Genomic DNA, 24,581 nt, shown 5'->3' with positions numbered 1-24,581 from the left:
AAAAAAAAATGCAAGCTGCAAAAAACAACAACAACAAAAAAAAAAAACAACAAATACTCCATGTTGCAAATATCAAAAAGGAATCACTCTTATTTCATTCTTAATTGTTTAAATTTCTTTAGAATAACAAAAAGAGTAAAGATGGCCTTCATAAAATTGCTGAATAATAAAGCGACTGTGATGACTACTAAACTATTCTGATTATTATCTCTGTGATTGCCATTTTTATTTTAATAGTAAGTGGAATAATGAAACAGGCATACAGTGTAGTTTGATATATAAAGATATATTTTATAGTTTACACAGCACAATAAAAGTGTCTAGATGAATTGGACATTAAAAAAATGTAGTTTTTCATTTTTTTTTAAAAAAATTAATGATTCTAACTTAACTTTTCTTAGTTTTTATTTGATTTTTTCGGAAAAAGAGAAGAGAAATAGAAGCCCCAACTGGTTACATTGAAAAGGAATTGTTTTAAAAATTTATAAAAAAGATAAATTATTAAGTGGGAATTTAAAAAAGCAACAAAATTTAAATCAGTCAATCCTGGGAATAACAAATAAAGCTTCACACTTGAATTACCAATGCTTAATGAAACAATATCTGCTGATATTTCATGTTATTTTTACTGAATTTTATGTTATTTTACTGAATTTTATGTTATTTTTACTGAAATGATGCGCAGTTCTTATAATTGTTTCATAAATTTAATAATACCACATCTAACTCATTGATGAAGTTCAATATATCCAATTGGCTCCTCAATGCTACTGCGAAAGGAGATAACAAACCCGTGTTCTCCAGGGAAAATCAAATTGGATTAAAAATTTGTTCAAAGCGTAAATATTTTACATTATGCATGCATCTGATTTTATTTGCCATCTTTTAAATATTCTAGATATCGTTTTTCCTATTCTATTAGAAGACTCCACTCTTATATCAATCAAGAACCTTTCAGAATAAATCTTTAACAAATCATTTCTACAGAGTTCATTTTACTTGTGACTAGCACCAAGAGTATGGAATCGAATTCGCATCATGAATCATTGTAGATATTTTCTATAACAGTTTGCAAACAAAGCTACAGTTTTAAAAAAAGAAGGACCAAACAAAGAGTTAAAAAACAACAGCAAACATTTTGTACATAAGGCTATTGTAGTTGAAGCTTTAAATCTTTAAGAAACATATTAATAGAGTTATTTTCCAAAACATACAAATAGAGTTATTTTCCTTTTTTAAAGTTTCTATTTTAATGTTATTAGTTTTCATTAGTTAAATTTGACTGAGTGTGAGACACATAAGGTAGCTAGACATACAATACAGCCATTCTATTTCATTATTCCGTTTCTTATTTGAATGAAACGAATGAAAATTATTCAGTAAAGAACTTTGTAAAGCATAACATAAGAAAGCAGACTTTTGATAAAACCTTTGAAATAAGCGAACGTAAAACAGCGTTTTGCAGTCAAGTTTTAGCCGACAGTTACACTTTTGAAAAAACCGGCATCTTAATTTACGCCTATAAATGTAAGATGATTGGGGTTGATGGTATAAAACAAATACGTATATGTTTACCCAATCTTTCTCTTACTTCACGAGAAAAAATAAAAATTGCTGCGAAAATTTGAAAACAATTTCGTCGTTGTTTAAAAAATAATAATAATTTGTGATTTCCTTTTGTAAGCAGGTTTTAATGGCGAAGATATTTCCGTAGTTTTATTTTACAACGACATTCGCGATGTTACGAAAGCTTAAGTTTTGTAACATCGCTAACAAATTTCTGCGCTTTTGTTTCTGAATAACAAAAATAAATTTACGCAGGCGAGTATGAGATGCGGTTCACATTCAAAGGTCACATTAAATTATGAAAATCTATTGAGCAAATAAAACATAAATACATTGAATACCTCAGGGCGAGGTTGCTAAGCAATCGAAAAAGTGCAAACCCCTAAATTTTAACGCATTAAAATTACTGCGAATAAAAATTGGTTTTGAAATGCACAATCCGAAAATGTTAATTTTCGTGCCTAAAGTAAACTTATCAAGCAGTGGTCTATACAAGTACTAATCATTAAAACCTGCGACTCAGTGAAAATAAACCGGACAAATTGTAGAATGCTTTATATTGTTATCGCAATAAATACAATTAAAACCGGAGCGTTAGTAAAATGATCACAATTGTAAAAAGTAAGAAATATTACTAAGAGCATATGCATTATTTACATTTAAAAAAGAATTCAGCTAATGTACATATCTTCAAATCATCACATTAAATTAAATTTGAAGTTCCTCTAAGGAAATTATTTTTTACACTACTTTTATCTGACGAAAGTTCAAAAATGAAGTTGCAACTTTGAAAATCTCCGATTAATTATTTACATTAATTATTTGCAGACTTTTCAAATGAAGAAATAGATGTGGATTAGCGTTAGGGACAGGAATACTTTAATAAGAAAATATTTCTAGATGGAAAAAAAAAAAAAAAAAAAAAAGAAAGAAAAATCTTTTTCTTTAAAATGTTATTGGATGGTTTGCTTATGAAGACGAAAACTGACGCGCTGCGAGTCCATTCTACCTGATTGTAATCGAGCGATAAGATTAAAAAAATCTTCATCTGGCACTGTAGGACCACGCGGAGTAATAGGAAATTCACACCGTTGATCGTTAATACGTGCCGCCTTTTTTAAAGTTAATAAAAAACATTCAATGAAACGCGAATCACACGACTTTTTTTGTGAGACAAAAAAGTTTAAAATTTAATGATTTAAACGTTAATACACGGATATAATTTAGTTACCTGGCAACGCATGAGCATGTCAAGAAAATTTTCATCGGGTATTTCGTTAAGACATTTCCCTGCTAGTTTTTCTTTAGCTAAAAATTAAATTAAAAAAAATCACTCAATGTAAGCTGCGTTTAAGTAAATAAGAAACTGAATAATGAATTTTACGAACCGTTTTCAGAAAGACCGGGTAAGTCAGGTAGCGAATTTCTTTGCGGCTCCGTGCGTTCCTCTAAATGAATGGTATTATGGCTAAGAGCTTTTTGAACTAGGGGTTTTGTAGCGCTTTCTGATCTTTCTTTAGGAAATTCACAACGTTGATCGTTCAGCCGAGAACTTTGTGACTTATAAAGAAGATCGAAAAACTCTTCGCCTGGACCGTCTAACTTTGAACCAGCATACTATAATCATATAAAAAACATTTTCGATTAAGAAGCCGTTTACTTATGGAAGCTGAACCGAATGTTAACGTTGCCTTGCTTACCTTACGTCCACTCTGTTTTGGTCGTAAATTTTTCGCTTCGGAAGATAACTGGAAAAAAAAAAATTTCATAGTGGTTTTTAAATTGGCAGATCTGCTTAACGCCAACTGCCAACCACATAAAAACGAACTTATTTTTTAAGTCCAAATTATCCAACACAGCAACACATTATTCATACCTATATCCGTTGAATTTCTCTCAATAATCGATTAAAAATTCATTAGACAACTACCTCAAAGGTATATTGGAAAATGAATAGTTTGGTATAGGTACTGAGAATAATGTTAATAAAGTGCATTTAAAAAAAAAAAAAAAAAAAAAAAGTACCTCATTCTTTTTATCATCTGTAAAAAAAAAAAAAAAAAAAAAGAAATACAAATAAAGAGGGATTCCATACACAGTAAACGCAATTCTAACGCGCTAGCACTCTACCTTCATATGAAGTCATTAGAAATAAAAAAAACTTCACGCAGTTGCAATTCCTTTTCAAATAAAATTTAAACAAGTTTTTAATAACGATGACAGCAAGATAAACTCACGTTGAGAAAAAATAAGCTGGACTTCGTTTGAAGTCAGAGGGGTGGATAGCGGTCGACTAAAATAAAAAATATCAAGTTACATTAATTTCAAAAAATCCCAATATTAAATTAGAAAACGTGACAATGACAGAATTAAACAAAATTAACGAACCTATTACTAGAGATGCCAAGAACAGCTTTAAGGTCCACAATATTCATTTTAGCTGTAAGTTCTCCTGTACGATCTCCAACCTAAAAAAAAAAAAAAAAAAAAAACCTGTTTTAATTTTGTCTAAGTACTATTTAAATACAAAAATATTGTTATCTAATATTTAAAAAACTATTAAACATCATATATATCTTATTTAAAACTTTTTAATAAGCAAAAGGTTTTTACTTCTCTAGAGACTTCCAAATGCTTATTAGCATATGTCAAAGCTATTTTATGATTTCCAAGAGAAGTGTGGGCATTACCAAGACTCCAGTATGCTCTGCCCTCTCCAACTCTAATTTAAAAGTCAATTAAACGACTTGTTAAATAAAAATATGGTATTTTAAAAATATTTTATTTTTGCAAAAATGGAGAAGGAATTCAGAAGATAGCAATCTTTAGTAACTCATTTATTTGTATCTTCGCTTTTTGTCATTATCTTTAACTGTTATTTTTACTATACTATTATTTTTACTATTAATTAAATGTTAGTAACTGTTTAAAATCCTCTCTTCCGACTTACCTATCATGTAGTTCTTGAGCAAATTGTAAATGCAGAAGATGGTACTCAATAGCCAATTCATACTTTTTAAGCAGTGTATATGTATTTCCTAAACTGTAGCAGGCCTAATTTAAGAAAATAGCATTATGAAGTATCTACTTTTAGTCATTTATAACTTTGGTAATATATTTGCAACTAAATGTACTTTACTATATGAAATTTTTTAATAGTGATTATTTAAATCTGTAAAAAATAAATCAGTAAAATAAATAACAACCTAATTAATTCACAAATCTCTACAGCAAATTCTTATCACCTGCGCTTGGATGGCTTTGTCTTGAAGTTCAATGGCTAATTCCCTTGTTTTTCTATAAATAAAAACATCACTCTCTTGAATTTATAGTTCTCTTGTTTTTCTACAAATACAAATATCACTCTCTTGAATTAAATTTTTCTTCTAAAAGTTGATAAAAAGATGTGAAAGGTTGTAAATGCAAATAGTCTTACTTATAATACTCAACAGCTATTTCAAATTCTCCAAGAAAGACATGTGCATTGCCAAGGTTGCTAAAAGCGCGCCTCTCTGCAGCTACATCATTGAACTCTCTAGCTATAAGCAGCCTCTAAAAAAAAAAAAACAATTCAACATTCCCTAAAAGAAGAGTAAATCAGATAAAAGAGCAACACTTGTGCCCATACCTCTTCATGATATTGTACTGCCTTGTCAAAATTGCCAAGGAGATAATGAGTATTTCCAAGATTGCCATAAGCACGGCCCTCAGCAGCTCTATCACCAAGACTGCTTACTATGACCAAATTAGCTCTAATTTGTAAAATTTGTAAAAGAAAACATTTCAAAACAATTAACCTGGAACATTGAACAGCAAAATTTAGTATTAAAAAAAAGTGTGAATTTTCCTAAATTTCTTTCTAATATTTAAACTAAATGTGCATTTGAAAATTTGTTATAAATGTGCAAACTTGTAATTGATCTCAAAATTTTTAACTACAATTTCTTAAACTTGCTTTCAATTCAATTAGATAAATAATCAACCTAATTCTAACACAAACTAAGCTTTAGCTGTCTTAATCTGTAAGAAATCTAATGACTTATCACCTCTGGATTTATTTCTGTCTATTCATCTGTTTCTGGTTTTATTTAATGATTTGGTTCCTACTTTTAAATTATGAACTTTAAATTATTATCTATACATCTAAAGATCCACCACACCAAGATCAAAAACTCTCTCTCACATTAAGTTAATCATGACATTTTACATTTTAAAACAGTTGCTAGTCAATTGCTGATAAAATATCCAAATCAATTTATTTTTAGCTTATGTATTGTTATGATTGTTCAGTATGATTGTTTCTCTGTTTGCATCATTCAGATTTTGAATTGATCTAAACCAAACTGTTAAAACTTGTTAATTGGTAGTTATACAAAACTGAAAGACTTTGTTATGAAGACCATTATTGCTTTTGAATGGAATTCAAATTATAAGCAAGTTAATAAAAGACAAAATAGTAAAAATTCTTGTGAGTTGAGAATAAAATTATACACTCAACTTTACTTATATTTGTATTTATGCTCTGATAACCACTCTTGATTTCAAATTGTTATACATTACTTAAACAAAAAAAACAAAAAACATACTCATAAAACTCTACAGCTCTTTCCAAAGCTTGCTGTACTTCTAAAGGAAAATCACCAGGATCACGATTTCTAATTCTTCCTAAATGTTTCCCCTTTGCATGGAATACATTTCCCAAGTTGTACAATGCTCTTCCTTCGCTAACCTGCAAATTAGGTCACTAATCTTTGTTTAACATGTCAGTTGAATTTTATTTACAACAAACTATTAGATGCTTGTGGTCAAAGTTCTTATAGATGAGAAAATGAAAAAAATAAAAGCAAAAAATTTAAGTACCATTAGTTAAATTTTATAGTTATAAAATTTATAGTTATATATAAAATTTATAGTTATATATTTTATAGTTATAAAAATGTTTAAAAAAAGAGAAAAATGTTATAGTTATATGTTTAAAAAAAGAGAAAAAAAAAAAACAATAAGAAACAAAATTAAAAATAAAGAATTTATTTTTCTTTGAAATCATGCAATTAATATCAAATCAAACCATTATTCAGGATAAAAATTTCTGTTTCAAATTTCTATAAACATTTTACACATATCTTAAATAAGTTCTATAAGAGGCCATAGAAATTCTATAATTTCTGTCTGGGAAATTCTAAAACTTTTTGTCTGGGGATTAGATAATATTTTGAATATTTTTCAAAAGAAAGATTTGGTTTAAAACAATTAAAGAATTTTACAAAAATTAAAAGTATTCAAAACCTCTTGATGATTACCTTAATAAAAAAAAAATCCAAACTCAGACATTAGGTTAGATAAATAAGATTCCCTGACTAAAGTCATTAATCTTGACCAATTATATAAAAATTATTTCTAACAAAGTTTTCATTTACATTTTTTTGTTTTATTTTTAATTGGCTGCTTTGTTGAAGAAAAAAAAAATGACAATAAAATAAATGTCTATTCCAACTCACTTTATCTTTGAGCTCTCTTGCAGTATCTAAGTGTCTTGTACAGCATAAGACAGCTTCATCAAACTTCCCTAACACTTTTAGTGTATTTCCTAAATTTCCACTTGCTTTTGCTTCCCCTGTCCGGTCACCTAATGTTCTTGCTAATGTCAGGTCATGTTTATGATACTCTAGTGCTTTTTCATACTCTTGCAAGTAAAAATATGCATTTCCCAACTGACTGTATACAGCACTTAATGTTTTTAAGTCTTCTGTACCAACTTTTATTGCTGCTTCAAAATACTCAACACCACTTTGGCAGTCACCATTTTTACAATATTGTTCACCTTGTAAAGCTAACTCCATACATGAAGCAGAAGTTAAATCAATTGTTTTATTCATAGTCCCATTAACTGCCATATTTTTTAAAAGTATATATGTTATGATATATTCTAAAATTCTAATAATAAAAACATTTGTATACTATTACAAACAATTTTATGTGTGCTTATTTATATGCATATGTATATGTTGCATATAAATTTTATGTTAATACTGATTTGTTACAAGTTAAATAATGAAAAAAAAAATACAAATAATGAAAATATTCAAAAAGAAAAAGATATCAAAAAAATTCCTATAAATAAAAAAAACTTCACACTATAAAATTTCAAACTTAAAAATTCCTAACTGAATCAATATTTATATTATGAATTCAACCTCAGAAATAACTACAGAAAACAAAAACTCCTTTTCTAAATTATTTATTTTATTTTTATTTTTATTTAATTATTTAATAACAAAACCAAAAGAAGAGCATAAACCTAATTTTGTGTGAATAGAATTTGAATAGAAGAAATATAAAGTTTGCAGCAACCTAAAAATTCCTTACCAGAGCATGAGTTTTCTTTTGAAAAACCCAGAAATTGAAAGATTGAGATTTGAAAACATCTTAATCCAATAATATTAACATACCAGCTTAATCAAACTTAATAAGTTTAAAAAAGACCTATATTTAAAAAAACATAATAGTTTTACAATCTTATACAATTGTTACATTGTTACATCTGATAATATTAGGTTAAAAAAAAAGTGGTCTACACTTCTCTTTTTTTTATGTATATGTATATGTAAATGTACATACATACATACATACATACATACATACATACATACATACATACATACATACATACATACATACATACATACATACATACATACATACATACATACATAAACACACACACGTGCACACATTACTGTTCAAAACATATGTAGCATAAATCAACTATTGAATCTAAAAATATTTTTACAGGGAGCTTTTTACAACTTCAGGATTTTTTTAAATTAATGTTGACTTTTCGATCAAAAATAAGCAAAATTTATTCTAAACTTGACAACAGGATTTATGACTAAAGCTATAAGACACTTAATATTAGCATACCAAATTATTAGCCAAATAATTAGAATACATAATTATTTGTAGCAATAGATGTTAGCCAGCTGGCTCGACAATGTAGTTCAGGAATTCTTACTTGGGCTTATATAAGTAATGTGAATAGCAAATGAAAAATCACAGAAAAATATTTGCTCAAAGAGACATGTGAACACTTGAGGCTTATAGAAAATTTGTATCCTGACTATACCTTACACCATGAATAATATAATACCATTTAAGGGTTGTTTTCAATATTAATGATTAGCATAACATTATAACGCATAAGAAAATCGTTAGCAACAATCATAGAAAAGCTGCACCACATAGTAAGATGAGTTTAAACAATTTAAACTTTGACGTTAGACCATTTTAATGGAGTGAAAAGGAGGAAGTAAATTTATTATTCCATCTGGCAAACATTTCGAGTCTTATTGAATGCAGCGTTCTGCATTATACTCCTAATAATATTCATACGTAATATAAAGATTGTCTTTTCATCTTTTCTTGCTGTTTATTATGACGTAATGCTTCGTCATATTTACAGTATTGCAGAGCGATATGAAATTTTATTAAGTGAGAAAATACTTTAACTTTCAGGTCTTATTCAACAAATATTTTCACAAACTAATAAACAAATAACAAGAAAAGAATTCGACAATACTGTCTCCCTGTACTGGCGTCTCGACTTAAAGCAACATAAATATATGTAAACTAACTCACTTAAAGCATATTTAGTTTTACATTTCTAAATTGTATTATATAATTAAACACATTTTGAAAAATTTATAGCCGTATATTTATTAGTATTAATTATCTCTATTTAGAGACCTCATCTACACCTATTTGAGAAACATTTTACAGTTTTTTATTATGTTTATGATTGATCGATGACTTAGTTTTGCCGATCGTTAAAAGCAACATAAAAGATAGCAACAACATTAGACAATCAACCAATCATTTGTAGCCAGCCTTTTTAGGTGATAAGATGACGGATAAGATTTTCACGTATTAAACTTTTATAAAAATAAAAAAAAATTGTTTTTGTTTAAATTTATCAAAGCTTATATTAGTTTTTGAAGTAATATTACAAATAACTACATCCGGAGCTCTTCTTACAAAATAAGTTCAAATAAGCTCAAATTTTACAAAATAAGTAAGCTCAAATTTTGACAAAAGTTTTAAGTTCCAAAAACGTTATCAGAATTTTAAAGAAATTCCTCGTTGAAAAAAAAAGAAAACAAGTTCTGAAATGCAAGAGAACGTTCAATAAATTTATAAAAAGTATTTTAAAATTTATTTTAAAGACTCTTATGGCAAGCTGGGTGCATAGTTGACAAACATCTGATGATTGCTGATGATCAAATAACAACTGTTGATAAACTGTCAGCTGTGAAGACGAACAGGTGAAAAATACTGAAGTCATTTACACGTGCTTTATAAAATTTATTTAAAAATGTGAAAAAGTGAGAAAAAATAGTTATTTAATAGTTAAAAAAAAGTCCACAGAACAAAGGCGGGATTAAATGCTTTGTAAAGAGTTTAACTAAGAGAACCTGACTGTGATTGACAATTAGAAAAATAAAGATAAAATTTTTGTAATTGCGAAGAAATTTTGAAAAAGCTACATGCGAAAAGTAAATATTGACACGGAAAATTACGTCTTTGTCCTCACAAAAATCTGGAGATGATTATAAATGATAGTTAAGAAATCTCCCAGCAGAAGAAGAAACTCATTTCAATAATTTATTTTAATCAAAATTTCTCTTTTTTCTTTTTTTCTCTTTTTTTTTTTTCTTCTTTTTTTCTTTATTTTTTTTTTTTTCTTTTTCGAAAACATTAAATCTTTTAAATTTATTATTAAGCACCAAATTTTTTCAACTGTCAGCTTAACATTTTTAAAATTATTTTGACAGTTTCAACAGAAGAATTAGTTAGGTGTCTTCAAAAAGACTAAAATAGTTTATTATAACTACTTCATTTATCGCAAGAAATTTGTCTTCTTACTATTTTTTTCTTGCCTCGCGCCAAATTATTTTGCAAAACGGACACACCCATTTTTTTTTTAAGGAAAAAGGAGCATTTCTTAAATTTAACTATTATGATTCATTTTAAGTTTTAGAAAAAGAAACAAGGGCTGAACACGCCGGCCTTACACACACATTTTTTGTTGGTAACTTGATTTGTAAAATTTTTTTTTTTACAAAATAAGAAAAAACTTAGAAATGTGCCCGACAGTTTCGAGCTCCCCTCCTCCCTTTTTCACATCACGCTTTAAGATTTGCATCGTTAGCCCAGAAAAATCATTAATTATTATTATTATAATTATAAATTATGTGATTATTTCCAAATGCTTGATAAAAAATAACAAAAATTCTTAATTAATAAAAAATATTAAAAATATTGCAACAAATATTTTTAATGTTCTCATTAAATATCTTATTACTTCTATTAAAATCATTCCTCCACACACCAGGCTAATATGATTTAACATAGATCTGAGATCCAAGAAATGATTTTTTCTTTAATGAAACAATGTTGAAAATTTTTTATCGAGTTTAAACGAATTAACTAAACAACAAAGAAGCAGCAAAAAAAATAATCACTTAATTAGTTAAAGTAATATAATTAATATATAATATATATATATATATATATATTTAAAACGCAGTAAAAAGTTAATTTTTGTTTTCTTCATTGTATCTTTCATAATTTTTGACATCACATTTTTAAATTCAAAGTGAAAGATTTTATTGATGATTATTCCGCTTTTTTTGATCTTCGATTCTTTTGAAGATTTGAATAACTTGACTCCAAACAGTTTGATTAAACACATCCTTTGAAACAAATAAATTTACAAGGCCTTACAATAGTGGTTTTTCCGTTGGAAAATTTTCTTACCACATGCGCTCCCTGGCCCTGTTACCTCTTATAAAAATACATTTACACCGTTGTTTTTGTTGTTTTAAAAAAACGAACAATGTTGTTTTTATGGTAATGTTCAAAGTGCTTCTCTGAATTGAAAAAAGTTTGGAAAAAGTTTTTTATGTTTATTGGTAACCTTTTTAAACAGTTTTTGGCGGTTATGACTAGGAAAAAAGGGTACAAAATGTTTGTAATACTATGTATAACTTAATACTATGTATTATGGACATTTTTAACCCTTGTTTTCCAAATAATAGAGCCAAAGGTGGGCACTTCCGATAAAAGTTCCGATAATCGATAATCGATAATTATCGGATTAAGAAAAAATTATCGATTATCGGACTAACCTAACTATCGGACTATCGATTATCGGACCGGCAAAGTTGAACTTCCGATAAAGCGATAATTATCGGATCAAAGAAAAATTATCGTAATAAAATTTTTTTTTAAACTATCGGACTAAATTATCGGACCGACTCAAAACTATCGGACTTCTATTTTTTAAAATGTTCATATATTTAATATTTTGCATTTCAAAATTGGGGTATTTTTCACGAAAAAGACGACATTTAGACAGCCTTCCGCAGCATTCTTGGACAGGTGGCGCGTAATTTGAACAATTTATAATAGTAACTCCGCTCTCGCTGGGTCCTTGCTGCATTCATTTCATCGTTCTGAGTATCACCAGAAGAGTCTGAATGTCTCTGTGCTTTTAACAGCAGTTAAGTCTGCTATTATTAAAATGGACAGATTTTTTATCCCTTCTACAAGGCGGCCTTCTAGCGCCATGAGCCTAAGTGATGAAGAGCAAATCTGTGAAGGCACTACCAGCCGGGAAGTCAGCCCGTTAACACAGGAAAATGTCGCTTCTTTAGCCAGGACTGACATATCCAGTCAGGGGGACAACCAGATTGCCCATAACAGCGGAACCAGCAGGACCAGCTTGTCCGAGCCCCTGCCCTTTGTCTTACAGTACATCAAATCCTACTTTGGACCAGGCAAAGGCAGTTTGAAGATGAAGTGCATGGCCACAATGTGCAACAAGGAGATCAGCTACGCAGCGTCCTCTTACAACAACCTCAAGGTCCACTACAAAACACAGCACCCTCTGGATTATCCGGCCTTCGTTGCTGCCCTGAGCGCCGGCTCCAAGCGTGGCAGACACTCTTCTGGAGCAAGGTATATTTAATTTTAATAGTTACAGGTTTCTTTAGTATAATATCTCCAGTATTAAGGTATCTGATGTATAATATCTTCCGTATACAGGTATCTGTTGTATAATATCTTCAGTATACAGGTATCTGTTGTATAATATCTTCAGTATGCAGGTATCTGTTGTTTAATATCTTCAGTATACAGGTATCTGTTGTAAAATATCTTCAGGATACAGGTATCTGTTGTAAAATATCTTCAGTATACAGTTATCTGTTGTGTTGTATAATAACTTCAGTACACAGGTATCTGTTCAACAGATACCTGTGTACTGAAGTTATTATTCAACAAATACTTGTATACTGAAGATATTTTACAACAGATACCTGTATACTGAAGATATTTTACAACAGATACCTGTATACAGAACATATTTTACAACAGATTCTGTTGTAAAATATGTTAAATGTTATATGATAAAAAATTTTTATCAGCAGCTTCACATGTTTTATGTTACAGAATTTCCCATTTAATATGAAAAGGGAACAATTTTTTTCTGTACATGTTTGTAAAAAGGTTAGATTAAGAGCTGGATCCTTAACTTCGGATATGGATCTATATCAAAAAGTTTCAGATCTGGAACACTGATAGTAAGAAAGTCTCTTTAAATAGGTTTGTTGTAAATTTTTTCTTTTTTTTCAGTGACACTTCAGAAGGCGGGGTCCTTCCTCCTGCGAAGAAACAAAACAGCATCGAGTACGCTTTGAAAGAGAAACTTGACCAGAAAAAGGCCCTTAATCTCTACTATAACTTCTTCATCAAAGACATTGTGCCCGCTCACCTGACAGACTCTCCTGCCTTGAGGGATTTTTTGAAACTGCTGAATCCAAACTTCATTGTCCCTTCCAAGAGGAAGCTCAGCAGGGACATAGCCGTGAGAGGAGAGGTGGCCAAATGCATCCTGACCAATCTCCTGGCAAAAGTCAGCTATGTGGCGACCACAGCAGACAGCTGGAGCGCCCACAACAGGGCCTTTATTGGAATGACAGTGCATTATATCGACCCTGTCAACCTCAACAGAAAAAATGCTAAGTGATTTTTTACACTTAAGTTTTAATAAAATATTTTAAGTTAAGTTAAGTATTATTTAATTATTTGTTACTAACTCTAACTTATCAATTTTTAAACGTAATTTTAAATGTTAATATAATTTCTAAGGTGCCAGGCTGGAACTATGGTGGGAGGGCTCCCTTCACTAAGACAGATGGGAAGGCACAGGCATTGTGGAATTGTCAGAACAGGAGGACAGTGGCGGCCAATCAGATCAAGGAGGCCATCGGTAAAAAGCTTCAGACACCAGGGGTGACACGCTGGAACTCATACTACGATTCCTGTGCTGCTCTGCTTGAGGTGCTGGAGGACCGAGATATGATGGAAAAGCTGAATGCTGTAATGCTTAAGCAAAGCTTGCCTTATTTGTACAGTACTGATAAGGACCTGCTCGCTCAGTACTGCAAGATAATGAAACCGGTTGCAACATGCCTGGACACCCTGCAGCCTGAAGTGAATGCCTATATGGGCATTCTCCTGCCTACTATTAAGCTGATGAAGGACCAAGTAGCAGGCTTGAGGAGGGATAACAGCATTGTTGAGGGGCAGGCGTTGATAACATACCTGCTGGAGAACCCTCAAAATCCACGTGTGGCCTTGAAGGGGAGGTTTGAGAAGATGTTTGAGGATAAGGACCTTCTAGTGGCCACTGCCCTCCACCCCCATTTCAAGCTAAGTGTGGTTGGGTATCTTAACCCAGCCTTGAAAGGTGACATCAAGAAAAAATCGTCAGACAGATGGTGATCAGGCCCAGCCCTGGAGAAGAGACTGGTGGAGAGACTGGCCAGATGCAGAAAGAAGATAAGGAGGACCCCTTCAAGTACATGAGGGACGACGACGATCTGTTGGCAAGAAAGGGTGTCCTTGAGGAGGACATTGAAAAAGCTTACGATGAGTGGAACAGAATCAGAGTGAACAGTAAACTACGTGTCTCTTATGACCAGTTCCCCCTGCTCCACAGAGTTGCCTGGTTGGATATGTTCCTCAAGTACAACACCCCCCTCCCCTCCTCCGCAGCTGTGGAGAGGCTGTTCAGTAGTGGTTCAGATATCTTGAGGCCTAAGCGGTCGAACCTGACAGCCGACAATTTTGAAAAACTTGTTTTTATCAAGGGTAACCTTCCCTTGCTTTCTTAAAATAAATTTTTTGTACGTTTTCTTTTTACAACTTTCTAAAATTTGTTGGAAAAATTACCATTCTCTTTTTTGTCAAAATTTTCTAATGCAAAAATTTTTGTGGTTATTTTTCTATATACCACCATGGCATACTGTTTTGGGTGACAAGATAAACTATAACATGCATTTAGTTATTTATGTTTTTGATATTTTGAGATAATTATGATCGGAACATGCATTTTGGAGGTCAACATGTTAAAAAAAAACCTCAGAGGAAATTTTTTTATTCTGGAATTTTTTAACATTAATACACAAGATCTTTCAAGAGAAGAGATAATTTCATCAATTAATTTTTTTAAGTAAGATTATCGGACTTAAATTATCGGACTTAAAATTATCGGACTGGTCTTTTTTTTGAACTATCGGACTATCGGACTATCGATTATCGGACCGGTGAATCTGGAAAATTATCGGACTATCGATTATCGGATTAAGAAAATAAACTATCGGACTATCGATTATCGGATTAAGAAAAAATTATCGGGTGCCCACCTTTGAATAGAGCCAAAAACTGATAAACTGAGTTGGCTAATTTTGTAAGTTTGAATTTCTGTTCGATGACAAACTAAAAAAAATTGGAAAAGATAGAACAAAATAATGAAGTTAGAGCCTCAGCCTCAGTCGGACTCAAGTAATAAAGACTCAAATAAAGTTTGGTATAAAATATTTGTTTAACAGTTTTATGTGTATTACAATCACCCTGAGCTTTCGTCAGTTACAGTATAGTGTAACACTAGTCTTATTTGTTTTTAGCTAAAAGGGTAGCTTGCCGTATTTCTTTTTTTTATGTATAACGCAACTCTATGAACTATTACTAATAATTTGTAATAATCCATTGAGTTGAGTGAGTACAAAATGTTTATCAACCAAAGAGTATTATACTAATAATAAGAACTATGTTAGTAAAAAAATATATTATATTAACATTACCAATAATCTATCAAGTATTAAAAGCATAGTAAAAAACACACACAGAAAAAAACTTAACAACTCTATCTTCAATTATTTTATTCATTAGATATCATACGAACATAACATATGAACATTTGAACATATATATCATACGAACATAACATATGAACATATGAACATATATATCATACGAACATAAGATATCATTTGAACTTTACATCTAGACTATGTTTCTTTATCTTCGACAACACAATAAAACTTCTCTGAGCATCCCCCCTGCTCACGGAAGACCCATCAGTTCTTATCTTTTTTTCTTCATTTACAGTCCCCCATATTCGTGGATTATCAACGCTCTGCACAGTATATCAACGTGCCCCTTTACCAGTTTAAATTCAATTCCTTGCACTCTCTCCCCCTCTCCCCCCTACACTTTCCTCTCTCCGCGCACACACACACAACGCCTTTGTCACACACCCAATTTCTATTTCTGTATTGCAAAACAGATTTTAAAGAAATTCTAATATAATAGGAAATTGCCAATGTCATATTATTAAAAAAAACTTCCCTGTTTACAAGTAAACACCTACGTCGTTTTATTTTTGAGTAAATACAAGCTATCGTCTGAAAAAAAAATGCTTTAAACGAAACATCGAAAACACTTTATCTACGATTACATGGGTATAGAAAAGTAATCACAAAAAATGGAAAAATTTTGAAATCGAAGGAGTTTTTACATGCCTGGAGTCTTTTTCATTTAATTTTGAGGCAGCTTGCATTTTTAAACTTTATTTTTTAAAAATTTATTAACAATTTTCAAAGGAATTTTATTATTATTTTTTTTGTAATTTATTCTTACACTATGATACTATCTTAACTGTGTCAATTCATGTGTATTACAAAATCCCAGTTCTCTGTTATGAGATTTCTAGTTACACATTTTAACTTGAGCTTTTAGCAATTTAGCAACTCAAAAACAGTGGAGAGCCATAAAGAGAGATTTTAAGACAAATAAGGTTCTCTTTTGAAATGGTTCAGAACGCAATTAAGCCACACAAAAAACTTGAAATAATTAAAAAAACTTAATAATTAACAAACTTTCAACAAATATTTCTGGAATAACAAAAAATAGTTAATGTTAATGGCAGTTATTCGAACTTATCAAACTCTACAAAAAAAAAAAAAATAATAATAAAGGTTGTAGTTTTGAATTTAAAAACCAAAAAATCATGGGACCTTGGCTTTTGTTTGCTTGCAGGAGAAGTTTATTGCTTTTTTATGAATCTCCATTACATCTCTTATAAACCCAAACAAAGTGTTAGTCACTTAAACAAACGAGAAGATTTGCAGTTCTGACTAGAGATTGAAAGATCCTCGTAATCAATCTAAGTTTGAATTTCTTTTTAAAATTTGAGCGAAACCTTTGCAGCTAATGTCAGATGTAAAGATTATATGTTAGTTTTAAAAAATTAAAGCGAACCCTCTAAAACAAATTTGTACAATTTCTGTATTATGCTGTTGCACACAAAACATTTTACTTCTATCAAATGCATCAATATGGAACGATGTTGAAAGTTTTTTATCGAGTTTATATATATATATATATATATATATATATTTATGATTAGTAAAAGACTTCTTCACTCGAGAGTGCTCAATAGCCTGCTGGCAAGAGCAATTACATAGAAGATACAGCAAAGGATGACAACTTTGTTGGTACTTAAAGTTTCATACCGGCGTGCCGGCAATCATCAGCCAAAATACATAATGAAAAAAACGTTACAAAAAGAGAACATTAAAGAAAAAGGAAAAAACCGTTAAAAATGTCGTTAAAAAAGAATTGTTCTTATTAATGGCTTCAAATTAGTCTTTACTGTCAAATGACGCAAGCATGTATTTATTCATATGCCTACACTTACTAACCAGCTCTTGCTTTTTATTTAATAAATTTGCGCCTCTATAGATGGCAATTTCAGTTTTTTCATTTAAACATAGAATTTTTAAAGTTCCTCCACTTCAATCTTTTAATTCTTTATGAATATAAGTGTCTATAAAACTCGTTTCTCGGTTAATAAATAATCGTTTTAAACTTCGTTTCATTAAAAAGTGTAGGTTATTTGCGTTACTTAGTTACAGTTTGATAGATTTGTTTCTACATGCTAATAGTTTCATAGATTGAGAGTTGTATAGTTTTTTTTATAATTTTGTTAAACTATTAAATTTTTTGAGCAATTAAAATGTAGTAAAATTTAATTCAATTATATTAATGTCATAACTAACTACAATTAATTATTTTTCTCATAATTCCTTATGTAAGTTTTGCAAAACATTCAAATGTCCACCGCAAGTGAAAGAAATGGTTGCTTTTGAAACCGAATTAGTTGAAGTAGTGAAAAACATTAAATTTAGATATGTACGCAGCACATTCCAACAAAGCATAAAAAGGGACATAAAAAATATGAGGGATTCGACGCTTACAATGACACATGCAGACAAGTCATCTAATTTGTACAGATTAAAGAAAGATGAGTACAAAAAGCTGATAACTAACTCCATTACAACAAGTTATAAAAAGGTTAATAATAATATTAAAAACATCATAAATGCCGAAGGTAAGGAAATCATGGCAGGCACAACCGAATTAAACAAGATGCATATCAATGGTGAAACTAGCGCTTTTATAACACTTAAAGATCACAAGGAGAATTTTGTAAATAACCCTAGCGTACGGTTAATAAATCCTGCAAAAAACGAGTTGGGAAAAATAAGCAAATCTATTTTAGACAAAATAAACAATACTATAAGGGGCACGTTGAATCTAAATCAATGGAAAAACACGCAGAACGTAATAGATTGGTTTAAAAGCATTCCGAATAAGAAGCTAAAGAAATTCGTCGTTTTTGATATTAACGATTTTTATCCAACAATTAGTGAAGAACTGTTGAGAATAGTGATGTCCTTTGCTGAGAAATTCGTTTGTATTACAGCTGAAGAAAAAAGAATAGTATACCACTCTAGAAAATCTCTTCTGTTTCATAGAAATGAGACATGGATGAAAAAAGGATGCGGTTTATTTGATGTAACAATGGGGGCATTTGACGGGGCTGAAGTTTGCGAATTAGTGGGGCTATTTCTGTTAGATAAGCTATCATCCGTTTATAATAAAAATTTTATAGGTATTTACAGAGACGATGGTTTGGCGGTTTTTGAAAATCTAAGTGGCCCAGAATTGGAAAAAGTCAAGAAAACAATCACAAAAATGTTTAAAGAATATGGATTAAACATTACCATTAAATGCAATCTTAAAATCGTTAACTACCTAGATATTACTTTGAACTTAAACAATTCTAATTACCAACCCTATAGCAAGCCAGGGAATCAAATAAACTATATTCATAAGGAATCAAACCATCCTCCGAATATTATTAAGCAAATACCCATTTCATTGGAACGCAGATTATCAAGACTTTCATCCAGTGAAAAAATATTCGGCAAAGCTATTAAGTGTTATGAGGAGGCATTAAATAAAACAGGATATAGTCATAAACTAAAATATAACAATACTCCTAATAATAATACCAGAAAGAAGTATAATCGAAAGCGTAACATTATATGGTTCAACCCACCATTTAGCAAAAATGTGATCACAAAAGTTGGCAAATCATTTCTTAATTTGGTAGACAAACATTTTCCATCTAAGCATATTTTGAACAAAATATTCAATAGAAACACTTTGAAAGTCAGTTACAGCTGCATGCCGAATTTAAAATCTATAATAAACTGGCATAACCAAAAAATCATCGAAGATATTGAAGATCAAAATAAGAAATCCTGCAATTGTATCAACAGGTTGCATTGTCCACTAAATCAACTTTGTCTAACAGAAAACATGCTTTACAAAGCTGTTATTTCTTCAGACCTTCCGAACTATTTAGATAAAATATATATTGGCATAAGTGAACCGCCTTCTAAATTACGTTATGCAAACCACATTAAGTCGTTCAATACTGTAAAATACAAAAACGACGCCGAACTATCCAAGGAAGTGTGGCGCATAAAAGAAAAAAATGGAAAACCTTTTATTACATGGAGTATAATCAGGAAATGCCAACCTTATCAACCAAGCACAAGAAGATGCGCTCTATGTTTAAATGAAAAAACTGAAATTGCCATCTATAGAGGCGCAAATTTATTAAATAAAAAGCAAGAGCTGGTTAGTAAGTGTAGGCATATGAATAAATACATGCTTGCGTCATTTGACAGTAAAGACTAATTTGAAGCCATTAATAAGAACAATTCTTTTTTAACGACATTTTTAACGGTTTTTTCCTTTTTCTTTAATGTTCTCTTTTTGTAACGTTTTTTTCATTATGTATTTTGGCTGATGATTGCCGGCACGCCGGTATGAAACTTTAAGTACCAACAAAGTTGTCATCCTTTGCTGTATCTTCTATATATATATATATATATATATATATATATATATATATATATATATATATATATATATATATATATATATATATATATATATATATATATATATATATATATAAGATTTTTAAGCTTTACAATTATTTATTGCTTATAACTATTTATTGTTATTTATAATATTTATTGTTAATAACTAAGATTAGGATAGTAGCTGCTTTAAGAAGTTTGGGGACCCAAAACAGACCCTGGAATTAAGGAATTTTGTTTCGCATTTGTTAAATGTAATTTAGTAACATGCACAATCAGGTTTTTGAATATCCCACAAATAGCAGCAAACATTAACTACACCACAAATGATCCTGTGAGTGTTACTAAAAATATGATTTTGTCAATATCTTTACCCTAGAAACTTACGGATGCAACTCTAAATTTTGAAGAATTGAGTTACTGATGAAAGAATAATCAAAATAGCCTTGTTCCTTAAATAATTTTAGAGACAAATAGAAATCACTTCTCCACCTAAATTAAGTAAAATCATTCTAAAATATTTTTTTTTCATTAACCTTAATCTTAAAGATTGTAAAAGCTACGAGAATTTCTCTAAAAATAATAACTTGTAAATATAAATGACCAATGTCATCCCGACCAAAAATCATTTTTCATAAGAATCATTTAAATTATTTTTTAGGGCAAACGGCTCACACAAACTTTAAAAATCTTTAACCAAAAATAAATGATATTTTTTGCATAACCGATTTGCACTAAATAAGTTGACAAACAAGAAGACAAGCTATTATAAAACAAACATCATTTTTACAATAAACATGTTTTAGGGCAAATTTTATGCTTCGCTATCAGAATTTTTTGAAAAATCAAAATCTAACTCGAAACATTTTTAAGGATCAACGAAAGTCAATCTGAATGTTTGCTTTCTCGTTTTAATCGTTGTATTGTATTTTTAATGGTTCTATTGCATTTATTTGTTTGGTATTTGCAAACACATAACCAATATGCGCCACGTTGTCAATGATCCATACGTTATTTTTAAACAACCGTCAAAAAGAGTTAAAAATTGAGTGGTTTTATTATTTTTTGCAAAGATAGGAAAATCATTTTAGAAAGGGTATTTCTTCTTATCTTCAGAAATATCTGATTTTTCTTAATGTAACCAAACCGTTGTATAAATCACTTTGCCACATTTAGCGTCAAATCCAAGTCATAACATCAAGTCAGCACAGCAATTTGTAAAAGCAAAAGCCATAAAAAATCTCAACAATACTTTCAAAAGCTAGCAAAAAATTTATTCCAAATAAATAAAAATTCCAAAAACAATTTTAAAGAGTTTTAACCACTTAACTCTAAATTTAAAAGAAAGATTGAAATATATTTTAATGTATATATTCAAATATATTATAAATATTATATTATAAATATATATATTCAAAGTTTTATGCGTTTTATGTCAAAATACGTTTTGTTTGTTCTATTACTTATAAACATTAGAAAAAATCGTAGAAAAATGAAAAGAAAACGAAGCTCAAGGAATTCGGATTAGCTGTAATTGTTACGATTGGCGTTAATTCCCGAAAAAAAAGATTCAGAAACGTAATGAGTTCAAGAAATAACATTTCGTTTTTCGGTTTTATAGCAGAACAGGGATTTGTAGTTTCTACGATGCGCCATATATAAACAATTGTCTACATATGCAGACAGTTTAATTTGGTTTTAGATTCAACTGTCAATCTTCAGCTTGTTAAATGACTGATTTAAAAAGAGCAAATGAAGGATCGATAAATGCTGTTTGATAATTATCGTTTTTTCTCGTTGGTCTCTTCATTAACAAGTAGAGCAAATGAGCGATATTCGCGAGAATCGGAAGCCAACTCCACTATATTTTGCTTAGTTAAGAAAAAGGACACGCAATATTAAATAAATTGTTCAGTTCTAATCGAAAATTGTGATATTTTGATGTTTCTCGTATATAAATATTTTGATGTTTCTCGTATATAAATATTTTGATGTTTCTCGTATATAAATATTTTGATGTTTCTCGTATATAAATATTTAGATGCGCCTTGTTCAGTTTTTAAACAAAATTTATTAAATCTCATTTTGAAACAAGTTATAAAGCTTTTAGCCAGTTTAAAGGATATGCAATTATGAAAATGTTAGAGCACATGTATGTATGTATGTATGTATGTATGTATGTATGTATGTATGTATGTATGTATGTATGTATGTATGTATGTATGTATGTATGTATGTATGTATGTATGTATGTATGTATGTATGTATGTATGTATGTATGTATGTATGTATGTATGTATGTATGTATGTATGTATGTATGTATGTATGTATGTATGTATGTATATATATATATATATATATATATATATATATATATATATATATATATATATATATATATATATATATATATATATATATATATATATGGTTTGAATAACATGTCAATCATTAAGTAAACACGGAAATCCTATTCGATTTAAAAAACTGTTTTATCAATTAAGCTTCAAAAAATAAAATCATTGACTCGGCGCAGCTCCAACTTTTCGAAATTCGATAACATCATTAAGTTTAACTCATTTTTACGCTTCTATTTCTGAACAAGATGGTGTTTACTTATTCCACTATCTAATTATTGAATGAAATAAAAATATGTGACTGATTAGCCGAGCTTGTAATTCCATTTCAAGTATTTATTTCATATCTGCTCTATCCATTAATATGAAAGACAAATCGGTACAAGCTTCGTTTATTAAAAATAAATCCAAAATTGTTTAAAGCAGTGAGAAGTGCTCAAAAGCAATTTCGATAAAAAAAAATAATAATAAAACACTGTGGAGGCGAGCAAATGACGCAAATCGTAAGATAAAACTGGCGACGGTTCTTATAAAAATAATCTTAAAATAAAATTATTTTTTTTTAACAAAAAGTTAATTGAAAGAATTAACTCTTGAATAATTTATACTTGCTACAACCGCGTTCATAGCCATTCATTTTTGATTAAATTTGATTACGTGAAGAAGCCAATGTAGTATGTGAAGAACCATTGTTATCTGTTATTTTATTTAAAACGTTTCTCTAACTCGCTTAAGACAATTTTTATAACAAAATTGCTTAACCTAATCGCAACTTTATTGTACGGAGCTAATGAAGCGGTGTTGTTAGACATAATTAAACAAGAGGTTGAGTGTAAAGACTATTAAAGAATCATTAAGCGCAAGTTAATTTGTTTTGTGTGGAGAGCCATTTTTACATTTGTCACACACACATATATATATAAAAGTCTTTTAAATTAACTTTTATTGCGGTACCATAAGCTAACACTATTAAAAGTATAGATTTGAGAAAATGATTTTTTTTTAAATTAAATAAACAGCGTCAGATTGCTCTAATATGGCATGATTAAAGCCTGCTTTATTTCCGCATTCCAAACAACGCATTCGGCAAACCGAAGTCGTACTGCACGTAATATTTGTGGAATTTAAATACACCGTTTTGATGTATAGTGAAGTCTATAGAGATAGATGCGTAATTTGATACAAGTCAAAATAAGTCAAATGCCAAAACTGCAATATCTGATAAACATTTAATAATACACAATCAAAACAACTTTTTTTACTGGATACGTTTTTAGTTTTTATAGATATATATATACAAGTTGTGTAGAAAACGAGGTTTTTGAATAGCTTTTGTACATTTCACAAAAAAAAAAAAAAGTCTCATATGTTAACTAGTTTTTCAAGAAATTATGCCAGCATTAACTTAATACACAACATTATAATACATTTTGTATCAACATACAAGTTCAAATCGTCGAGTTTCGTTAAATAACGAATTGAATTAATCAGAAGAATCGTTTATCATTATCATCTTCAAGGGTTTTTCATTTTCATATATCAGAAACAGGATTAAAAACTACGCAATAAGCAGAAGGAAAACAACTTCATTTGAAAAAAAACATAAGTGAATAGAAGACAAGCGACGGCAAAAAGCGGCATTCAAAAGAACACCTGCTGATATCGTGTATCGTAGAATCCAACTTTCAATAAAAAGAAACGCTTTATAAAATATTTACGCTATTCTAGTTTCATTGAAATGCGTTATATAGCTTTTGTTGATTTTTCAAAACTCACTCAGGCGTTTCACAAGCTTTCAAACCGAAGGTGATTTCAAATCAAACATCAATTTTTAAACGTGATATTGAAATCGTTTCTCTCACAAAGAAAATTTAAACTTATTTCATTAATAAGGGATGATTGACAAGAGAGTAGGCTGTATTAACTCAAACCAAAAGGTTGAATAAGGAAAAATTATAAAGCTATAACTCCGTATGCATACAATTCCAAAATCACCGTAATAACACATTTTTT

General features: G+C 29.7%; 2 protein-coding genes across 4 annotated transcripts; one reads left to right on the top strand and one right to left on the bottom strand.

Moving 5' to 3' along the window:
* Nucleotides 1-2,108: 2,108 nt before the first annotated feature.
* On the bottom strand, nucleotides 2,109-7,536 carry LOC145181488 (uncharacterized). 3 transcript variants are annotated; one of them, XM_080056588.2, is made up of 14 exons: nucleotides 7,065-7,533; nucleotides 6,153-6,295; nucleotides 5,195-5,318; nucleotides 5,003-5,118; nucleotides 4,812-4,863; nucleotides 4,517-4,620; nucleotides 4,180-4,288; nucleotides 3,955-4,034; nucleotides 3,804-3,859; nucleotides 3,592-3,608; nucleotides 3,267-3,314; nucleotides 2,955-3,183; nucleotides 2,798-2,874; nucleotides 2,109-2,678 (listed from the first exon to the last, which is right to left on the bottom strand). In XM_080056588.2, the coding sequence occupies exons 1-14, from the start codon at nucleotides 7,458-7,460 to the stop codon at nucleotides 2,520-2,522; spliced, it is 1,710 nt and encodes a 569-aa protein (XP_079912714.2). In that variant the 5' UTR covers nucleotides 7,461-7,533; the 3' UTR covers nucleotides 2,109-2,519. The 3 variants fall into 3 exon arrangements, 1 of the variants encoding a protein (XP_079912714.2); XR_016456530.1 differs by lacking the exons at nucleotides 2,109-2,678; nucleotides 2,798-2,874 and having other exon boundaries at nucleotides 3,005-3,183; nucleotides 3,697-3,859; nucleotides 7,065-7,536; XR_016456531.1 differs by lacking the exons at nucleotides 2,109-2,678; nucleotides 2,798-2,874; nucleotides 2,955-3,183; ... (2 more) ...; nucleotides 3,804-3,859; nucleotides 3,955-4,034 and having other exon boundaries at nucleotides 4,185-4,288; nucleotides 4,773-4,863; nucleotides 7,065-7,536.
* A 4,527-nt stretch (nucleotides 7,537-12,063) lies between these two features.
* LOC149883335 (E3 SUMO-protein ligase ZBED1-like) lies at nucleotides 12,064-13,651 on the top strand. The gene is made up of 2 exons (XM_090101063.1): nucleotides 12,064-12,582; nucleotides 13,258-13,651. Exons 1-2 carry the CDS (start codon nucleotides 12,146-12,148, stop codon nucleotides 13,649-13,651), a joined length of 831 nt encoding a protein of 276 aa, XP_089957189.1. The 5' UTR covers nucleotides 12,064-12,145.
* The last annotated feature ends 10,930 nt before the right edge of the window (nucleotides 13,652-24,581 follow it).

The sequence above is a fragment of the Hydra viridissima genome, unplaced genomic scaffold (genome assembly GCF_058129835.1).
Source record: "Hydra viridissima isolate aposymbiotic clone 2 unplaced genomic scaffold, HvirCarnegie_v1 scaffold_10, whole genome shotgun sequence".
NCBI classification, from domain to species: domain Eukaryota; kingdom Metazoa; phylum Cnidaria; class Hydrozoa; order Anthoathecata; family Hydridae; genus Hydra; species Hydra viridissima.
The sequence above is the reverse complement of the archived record's forward strand: the minus strand, read 5'-3'. Positions and strand labels throughout refer to the sequence as shown.